Source organism: Chaetura pelagica, unplaced genomic scaffold (assembly GCF_000747805.2).
Source record: "Chaetura pelagica isolate M959 unplaced genomic scaffold, ChaPel_1.0 scaffold213, whole genome shotgun sequence".
Taxonomy (NCBI): Eukaryota; Metazoa; Chordata; class Aves; order Apodiformes; family Apodidae; genus Chaetura; species Chaetura pelagica.
The window spans coordinates 786,231-795,820 of record NW_009952597.1 but is presented as its reverse complement, the minus strand read 5'-3'; the positions used below and the strand labels follow the sequence as shown (position 1 = coordinate 795,820).

General features: G+C 44.1%; 1 protein-coding gene across 1 annotated transcript in view; it reads right to left on the bottom strand.

The window, feature by feature from the left end:
- Positions 1–9,590, bottom strand: part of SDK1 (sidekick cell adhesion molecule 1) — a 386,227-nt gene that overhangs the window by 6,278 nt on the left and 370,359 nt on the right. The window contains exons 41-44 of the mRNA XM_009993680.1: positions 6,028–6,192; positions 3,283–3,420; positions 1,277–1,397; positions 926–1,055 (exon numbers count right to left, since the gene is read on the bottom strand). Coding sequence (XP_009991982.1) covers positions 926–1,055; positions 1,277–1,397; positions 3,283–3,420; positions 6,028–6,192 — 554 coding nt within the window. The remainder of the gene's footprint in view (positions 1–925; positions 1,056–1,276; positions 1,398–3,282; positions 3,421–6,027; positions 6,193–9,590) is intronic.

Sequence of the window (9,590 nt, the reverse complement as noted above, 5' to 3'; positions counted from 1 at the left end):
AGCAGGATCTCAGCTGACAACACACTATTTCAGAGACAGGTTTACCTTTCTGGGTAGCCCTTCAAGTCTGTCTACTCACCCGTGGCAACTGTTGGGCTTTACGTAAGACAAGTGCTTGCTTTCTTCTTAAAGGGAATGCAAGACACAAGATGGAGCACTGCCAGATGGATAATGCCAGGATACACCCACCCTCCGTGGAGAATAGGGTCTAAAGGCAACCTGAACAGAAGACTCCTCTTGATATAGACTAAGGCTGTGGGTTGGGATGTTCAGAAACCTGAATGCTGAGTGCTCAGAGCCATTGCTTTGTGCTCCCTGGTAAGCTTCTCATACCCTACTTACTCCCTCTGTACCAGAGGCAGCAGTTGTCACCACACAAGACTGCTCTTCCAAATCATGGTGTTTGCTGGAGCTGTCTAGGGAAGGCACTGTGAAAACTTCAAACCACATCCCATACTTGAGTCAGTGCAACAATCTTAAGTGCGTCACACCTGCAACCTCGTCTAGATAACTTACCACCCGGTTATTTTGCAACATAAATTAATTTTCTCAAAAGTGCTCCAGGTTTGCAGCCCACAGGCAGAAGGGATGTGCAGCCCCTCCCTGAGAGGTCAGCACTCACTGGCTGGCTGATTGCACTTGCCTTTCTATTTAACACTGAGAAACTGAATATTTACCAAGGCCGGGTCTGGAATGTGCTGTGGTCAGGTCTTGCCTGTCATTTTTTCTTTTGATATTTTAATTTTAAGATGTGATGTGAACAGCCCAGTGAACTGGGCATTTTAAAGTCCCCAAGACAGACAAACAGTGACAACAGTATAATGCATGTATGGGATCAGGGCTTCAAAGATTTGCAGGGTTCTGTGGGGAAATTAATGTCTGCAGTGACTGGGCAAGATCTGGCAAGGCAAAGGGGAGCCCTTACCTCTGACTCTGACACTTCCAAGGGCTTCTCAGTCAGGCCCAAGCCCTCGGTCAGCACAGCTCCATTGTACTTGTTGCAGATATCCTCATCAGAGTAGTGCAGCCCCCCTGGGCTTGGGCGAGGGGGAGACCTAGGAAACATATGGGGTGAGTGTGTGGGGTGTTGTCATTTCTCTGCAAGGACACAATGAGATCATGCTTAGAAGCTGGAGTCATGTCCTGGGGCAGGGACTTGGGCATAAACTCTTCCATACATCCTCCAGACAACAGTCTCTCCCCTTTGCCTGTTTTATAGTTGCTTGAAGCTAGATAAAAAGCCATTTCTACGAGTGTGGGGTTCCCAGCCTCTTACCTGGTTCCATTCTTCTTTGAGAAGGTGTTTTTGATATTCAGGTGTCTGCTGTTGAGCTCCAGAGCAGTGAAGCCTCCGTTATCCAGGGTGACTGACTCTTCCACGTTGGAGATGGTTTTACCTGGAGCCAGGTAAGGAAAGATTCAGCTGAAACAAAGGCACCTTCCCCCAGATACAACTGTAAGAGCTAACTTTCCTTCTTTGTGTTTTGTGACATCATTAATTATTTGAAAATCTCTTTACCTTTCTTTCTGGCAAATGACAACAATCAGAGTGAAGGTGAGGAGCTAGTTGGGAATATTGAATGGGCAGAAGGAGCCAAAAGAGGGGAAAGGAGGAGTCATGGATACATTTCATTCAGAGGTATCTAAAATAGTGCAGATGTACTGTGCTCCAAAATTGCTCATTCTTGCTTTCTGACTATAAATAGAAACCAGGTGACTAATTCAGGTGGCCACTGAAGGTGTCCTAAATAAGTGTTGTGAATCCCATTCATGCTTGCTGAAGCAAAGCAAGTAAAACTAGGAAAGGCAGAAAAGGAGGAAAAAGAGAGATTAGAAAAAAGGCAGGAAAGCAAGAGAAAGGGTAAGTGTGTAGCTAATGGGAAAAAGATGTCAGAGCTGTAACAAGGATAAGATATAGATGTGAGAAATCACTGGACAACGTAAGGCAGGGAAAAGGGCAGGGGACTGGCAGAGGAAGGAAAATACAGCAAAGTATATTATTTCTTGTGATCAAATACAGAAAGAGCTTATTTCTCTCCCATCCCCATTCTGGATAATCCCAGAGGTGTGAGCTCAGCTGGTGTCCTGGGGAGAAGGACCAGTTGCATATTGTCACTTTGCAGCAGACAGATACTTTATCCTCAGCTTCAATTTCAGTGCTACATTAAGACTCAGTGTGAACACTGATATCTGACAGTCCAGGTCAGACCTGTCTCTTCATTTCTGTCCCCCAAAGACAGAACAAAACCAAGAAGATGAGAGATTTCCTATGAGCTATGCATACAAACATGTAATAGTATTAACTTAGTAAAATGCTCTAGTATTCATACATCTTGTATCTCATGAGGCTGAAATCTGATTTTCTAAAACTTGTTAGGAGTGAATTATAAAGAAAGAAAAGATCTTCACTAGGGACTGAATTACTAAATACTGCCTGGAAGACTCCTTCATTACATTACACTAAGAACTGGTAGTGCAAGGACCCATCCACCGTGTCCTACTCATTAATGTTCCTTTTCTGTAAGGAACATGTAAGGAGAAGAAAATGGTAAAAACAATATTCAGAGCTCAAGAATGAGGTGCTTTGAAAGGGGACTATTTTAGCATTCCTAGTTATACAGCAGGCAGCTCCTGTTTCCTTTCAGAAAGGAGAATGGTAAAAATAATAACTAAAAGAAAAGTCAAAGCTTGATGCTCATTATGCATTCAAGTCTAGCAGGGCCAGATGACCAAGCCACCTTCTAGCTGCTTGGCCCCCAGCCCAGCAGCTGCAGTTTGGCTTAAGGAATGAATGTGAGATGCTGGGCACTATTTAATATGAAGGAGTTGGGATATAAGTCCTCACACACACAGACCTAGAACATTTGCAATGGGTTCAGCCATGGAAAAACAGAATCTCCCCCCTTTTTCCCCATCTATCAGGGAATGATGGCAAAGTTAAATGAAGTTTCAGCTCATGCATTTTTTTTGTGGTCTTCTGCCAAGCACTTGACCCAGAGTGCTTGGCTTCTGCTGCAGTCCCTGGGACTTCCAGATGCTGTCCTGTCTAAGCCCACGACTGGTTAGTATCCAAAACCTGATAACATCAGGCACTCTCTGCCCAGTATGGCTATGGGCAAAAGCCATTTCTACCAAACCAGACAGCAGAAAGATCTGAATCTTTTGCCAAACAAAATACCTATAAGAGAGACTATGCTGATAACACCAAGGGTTCAAAGGGAAGGCATTTCTAATTCCCACAGCTCTCGAGCCTGCGTGCACAGCACAGAGCTGATGTCTTACCTGTGCTGCAGTTCTTGTATTTCTTGCTCTGGCCATGCAGGACCAATGCAAACACCACCAGAAGGATAAGGATCAGACTTGAGAGAGCCATCACCAGCAGAAACCACCACTCCTCATAGAAAGGGGCTTCTGTTTGTGCTGAAAAAGCAAAAAACAGATGACAATTCCTCTTTATGCTACTTCAAGGTGTCCTCTTCTTCCCCACAGTGAATGATGCATCTATAAAAGTGTTTAGGAGAGAGAGATGTTCAAAGGAAGTGACAGAATCTACTCTGCAGTCAGATTTTCAAGATTTTCCTTGCTGACACTTCTAAGGCAGCAAGGAGAACAGGAGCATATCACAGCTCCAGCATCTCTGCAAGCATCTATCCCATACACAGAGAAGTGCTCCAGAATCCCTTGGCTAAGAAGTTATCACCAAGAGTTGAAAAGGATGTCTCTTCCCACAGCTTCACACACCTACATTTCTTGACTGCTGCAATGTGCTTAGTACTCCCTGGGTCAAAGGAGCCACTAATGTACCTGCCATGACTCACAATTACTCCACCTTTTAAAGAGGCTTACCTGGCCAAAATGCTGTTCAGTGACTCTTGAAAAATTCAGCTAGAGCCAGGGAACAAGGTACACTCGGTTCATTGTCTTTCAGTACCTCCATTAATTCCAGCTTCCAACATTTGCTGCTGCTCTATATCTTTTCCCCATCAGCTTAGTCAAGCCTGATGTGCAGCACATGGGTATCAGTTTGGTTGCCTGGATTTTGTGCAATCTCAAGTAATTTCACCCCATTTGACCTCAATTGGAGAGGCAAAATGATACTAACTTCCCTTCTCCAGAGTTATCTTGCCAGTCTTGCTTTAAAGTAATAAGTTTTGTTATTTACTTGCAGTGAGAGTCTCGTTGTCAGCATCCTTCAGCTTAGTGAAAACCTGCTCCTGCTGGGGCACAAGCCAGCAGTTGTATCAAATTTCCCTGTAGTCCATAAGGGAAAAGAACACCTGGCAGGGAAGGACAATGCCAGGAGATCAACTGCAACCAAACCCCTCACTATCACTGAACCCAGGCATTCTTTTTCTCTGACTATTTGGGGCCCTGAATCTAAACACAAGCCTGTCGTAAGCCTGATGAGATGAGCTCAAATTTGTTCCAGATCACTGGGTATTCTGCAGCAGTGAAAAGCAGCCATGGTCTCTCTTTGCTAGCAAACCAGTCCAGGCCAATAAAGTCCTAAAGGCAAACTGCACAAGCCATGCTGGGCTGAGCAGACTCAGGGCAATTTATACCTCCCTGTGCTAGCTGCAGTGGGCAGCCTAAAATGCTTTCTACTTTTATGTCTGTGAATCTCAACAGAAACCTCTTACTTTCATGCAGCAATTTGAGATGAACGCTGAAGCATCAAAAGGAGGTGAATTAAATAGTTCTGTTCAAGTGGAGAACTCACAAACAAGTGGTGTGTTTATACAAAAAAAAAGAATAATAATAAAAAAAAATCTCAAGGAGCTGCATGCCCAGCTTCAGAGGAATAATGTCTTCCAGGAAAGGAAAGGCTGACATGATTGCTGTCCCTTTGCCCTGCGTTACAGCCCCTGCAAAACCACAGATAGGAAAAACATTGACTCTTGGTGTTTGAAGTGGATTGTCTCTGCCCTTGTCCTGAAGGAGAAAAGCAAGGGTAGCACTCACACTGAAATCCATAGACAGCTCTCTCAGGCTGAGTGGTTAATTGTGTAAGGACAAACACAGCCACGATGGTGATAGCAGCATTTACTACTCCTGCCTGCTGGGTAACTGTTGAATGGTGTTTATGCTTTTCACTGGAGGAGCAAAGAGATAAAAGCCACTCCAGATACTGGAACATTGCCAGGTTCTCAGGACTCTCCAGAATTTTGAATCACAAAGCCACTTTATCAGATTCATGTATTCTTCTTGTCTGTCTTTGCTGACACAGCAAGGGTGAAACCTATTGCTCAAAAGCAACCTGGAGAACAACTGTCTCTGAAGGGCAAGAGGAGACCTGAGCAAAGCTTTCAGGAGGACAAGCTCTCCCACTTACAGCAGGCTATTGAACTCGAGCTGCTCAAACATGGCAAGCTGAGTGGAATTTGCTTTTTGAGGTACTGAAGTTCCCACCAGAGTGCTGAACTTCTCAAAGGGATTTTGGAAGCATGTTTAGACCATAGCCCCATTTACTGGGAATAAGCATAAAAGAGCAGGGAAGGTGGGAAGAGCCTGAGAGCATCATCAATGAGATGTTCTGATGAAGGGGGACTGGGGGTACCCCACCATCCTGGAACTGCCAGCACAGTGGATATCAGGACTAATTTTGTGAAACTACACTTTTATATTTTTGAGACATAAGTACAAAATAACACAGAAAATGTTTATCAGAGAACCCTGGGGAAAAAACCAACAACAAACAATGACAATGAAGGAAGCAGAGTAAACAAACCAACCAACTAGGAAAGGAGAAAAAGCAAACAAATCCTAGAGTGTATAAATTAGTCTTAGGGCAAGAGATGTTACATAGAAACACTCATTAAATTCCTGAGAAGGTTCATTTCCTATCTTAAGAGTAAAAAACACTGTAATAAAATTGATTCACTACTATATTGCTCTGGTTTTATCCTAAACCAAGTGGAAAGAAGCTGCCCTTGATTATTTGTTGCAACTGGGTTGTGTTTTTCCCCTCCCCCTCCAGACCCCAAGAAATTCCATTGGAAAAAAGATAGTTGAAAAATCCATGATTACCTGATACTGCCACAGAGGGAACACTTGGCTCTCCATAGCCAAATTCGTTGACAGCCACCACCCGGAATTCATAGGTCACACCCTGTTTGAGTTTGTCCAGGCCAACCGTGTAGGAGGTAGCACTGCGAGGGATGTCCTTCACAAACATATCCCACAGCCCTTCATCTAGGGAAGGAGCAAGGAGAGGAATGGCATGAGCTGTACAATTTGGCACTTCCTTCTGCTAGTTGAAAAAAAATGGTCATTAATTGTGTGTTTCGACCACAGGCAGTGGCCACACTTACCTGAGGGCTGCTGGGTGACACATACAGGGTCAGAATGCCCTGCAAGGCCCCATCTGCAAAGGCATTTATTCATGATGGGAGTCTTGCAATAGCCCAGATGGAGGAGGTCTCCTCTAAGACCTGCAGCAGCACCCACTGGGAACAGAGCTGACTAGAGCAGTTGCCAGCCATCTGGGTCCCTCCTGATCAGGTAAGGTCACTGCATCAGCATGTCTGCTATTTGACAGAGCAAGTCAGCCCAGAGCAACCTGCTTCATTAACGAGTCCTAATTGCTCAGGCTGCTCTTTCCATTGCAAACCCAACTTCATTAGCCAAGTGCCTAGGCTGGGCTTTGCAAACTCATGTAAGATTTGGGTCTTGGTGGTGAGTACTCTGGCTTTGCATGAGTTGGTGCCCAGTGGACTGGTGCCACTGGAGTGCCACTTCCTTCACAGGATCAAGAGTGGTGTGTCCTTCACATGTGCTGGCCTGCAGCCTGGCACAGCCCACACTGCCCCTCTGGGCTTTAAACAAGAGTAAGTTTTTGTTTGTATTTAAACCTCTCAAAGCCAGTAGAAACACAGAGCCATTCAAATGGGAGGGTTTCAGTAGGGTAATCTCAGTTCTCAACAGCCATGCTGGCATTGATCCTGTTGCACATCCTGACCAGGCACTGCTCTGGTCCCTGATCCATTCCTGTAATCTTATATTCACTTGACTACAATGGAAAGAACTTTCAACAAGATGGATGCTGTTACTAGTAGGAACAAACCCAACTATAATTAAAAATTTCAGTGAATGATTTTGAGTGCAGGAATCAAACATTCATCTAAAAGGTCTGATTTCCAGTAACAATTGGTGCCCTGCACTTTCCCTGACAAAATGGAGTTACTGTCTATGCGTGGGGCCAAACTTTCAGCCAGTCTGAGCTAGTGTAGCTCTTATAGATCTGACCTCACAAGTATCCCATGGGGCTTTTACTTTTAGTTATCAAAGCTGTTTGAACAATGTCTATTTTTCTCTGCATGGCCCACAGCAATGGAAATATGATGATAACCTCCACATAGGTATGACTCCAGCACAGGAGCTGCCTTGCTTTGAAAGAAAGTTCTCTGCACTGTGAGATTTGAACAGCAGCAGGACTTCTGTAGCTTCAGGTGTTATCAAGGTAACAATAAAGCAGGAGGCAGCAGCTCTACCCTCAGTGACTCGTTCCACTGCTGCAGTGTAAGACAGGAATCTGTTCCCATTCGCTTTGCGTTTACCTGAGTGTAAACTAATTGGAGCCACTGCAGTGATTCCAGGATTGTGCTGGTGTAACAGAGCAAAGTTTGGCCCTCAGCCTACTTCTGTGCCACAGGGAATAGCAGCTAAGATGGATTGATTAACACTGCAGGTGCATTTCCATGTGAATGTTTTACCTTTGGCATCAGTAAATATTGGCTCAGTAATTTGCACCATGCTGCACGTCTAGCAGCACACACAATGACTAACAACCCCCAAACCACATCTTTTCTGATCATAAGGATTGGCAGTCTCAGTGGAAGCAAAAAGCAGGCTGAAATGTTATTGTTCCAGCTACATTTGAGAAATACCAAAGAACAATAAAAATAGGTAATTTTTCTGTCATGCTTAAAATTCAGACCATAGATTATTCACCAGCATGATCAGAGTATAATGAAGTTATCATAATGTACCATTGTTATGTATTAGTTGGATATTACCATGGCTATAAAACAAGAGATAAAATATTGACTTCCTTTTTACAGGGCAATAGAAGGCAAGATTATTTCTACCGTGTAAACTTACAATGTAATAAAGAGGAAGCTTGGGATTTAGTTTCTCTGAAGAGGGTGGAGTGAGGGATGCATTTTCAAAGTTATATCATTGCAACCACCGACACTAGGAAGATGCATCTCAGACTATAAAATATTGCCATAATTGCTAGAATTGCCTGAGCTTTCATAAACACATTTGTAAACAGCAATAAGAGAATTTGAGCCCATTGTGAATTGTCTGAAAAGCAATTTGTTTGCATTGAAAGCCACTTAAATGGGGGAAGAAAAGGCAACAATAAAGATGAATGTTCATCGCTCTTTGCAACACACCCAACTGCTCATACACACACTTTCTCACTCATTTTTTCAAGCCTATCAGGGTGCACAGTGCAGAATATCCATCAGACCAAAGAACTGTAAATTTAACCTCTCTGTAAAGCTTGCAGAAAGTTGTGAAAACTACCCTTGAGAAGTCAACTTTGCATTTTTGTCTCTCTGTGGTGAGGATGGTGTGGGGCAGCAAAGGGCTTCCTGTCTCACAGGGAGTCAGAGATGCTCGTGGTCATATCTTCTCTGGCCCACCCCCCCCTTTCATTCACTGAAAGAACCATTGCCCAAACTTTTTGGCCAAACAGGGCTTGGCCAAGATGGGACCAATCTTGGGACCATCATCCATGTGATCCTTGGGATCCCAGAGAGGTGCTGATGAACTTAGGGTGGTCAGAAGTCTGCAAGGTGGCAGCGTGGAAAGAGGGACATCCTTTCATCTGCTTCACTGCTGACCCCAAGCCAACACTATGCACAGGATAGTCTGTAACTTCCCAAGCCCTGGACAACAAGGTTTTTCATTCCAGAGCCTCAATTAATATATCTTCTCTCCATCTGGAATATTCAGGGCCCTCTTTGTAGACATCAACTGCAATCAGATACATCCAAACTGAAAAAGCATTATATTTCGTAGTGAACTTTAAGATTAAATATTGAACACACACTTGTGAATTCATTCACTGCATCTCTTCCCCCTTCCCTCCAAACTAGGTTTGCTCTAAATGTTAGAAGTTCAGCTGAAAGAGAATTCATTAAAAGGTCACCTGTGATAGCAGAGATTGGCCTTTAAGTTCAGTAGAAAATCATTAGTACACTGTACACAGTATTTTCCACTCAGTTTAGGAAGGAAAGATGCATGTGCCGTGGCTGGGATATCAACTGGGTATTAACTCATAGAAACCACTGAGCAAAGCAGAGTTTGCAACACCAAATGGCTGCAAAGAGGTGCCAGGCTCAGCCAGCCCCAGTGGATGTGCAGGGAGGGGCAGCCCAGCTGGCAAAGGGGACCCACTTGCACTGCTGGCAAATGATTTTCCCTCAGTGATATATGTCCCTTTCCTCGTTTCAGGTTGCTTTTACCTGGGCAAAAAGGCCAAAATACGTGATAGAAAAATGAGAGCTCCTCAAAAAATCAAATTTTTCTTTGCTTCTTGCTTCTACCAGCTCTCCCTGCACCAGCCTTATTTCCTGCTG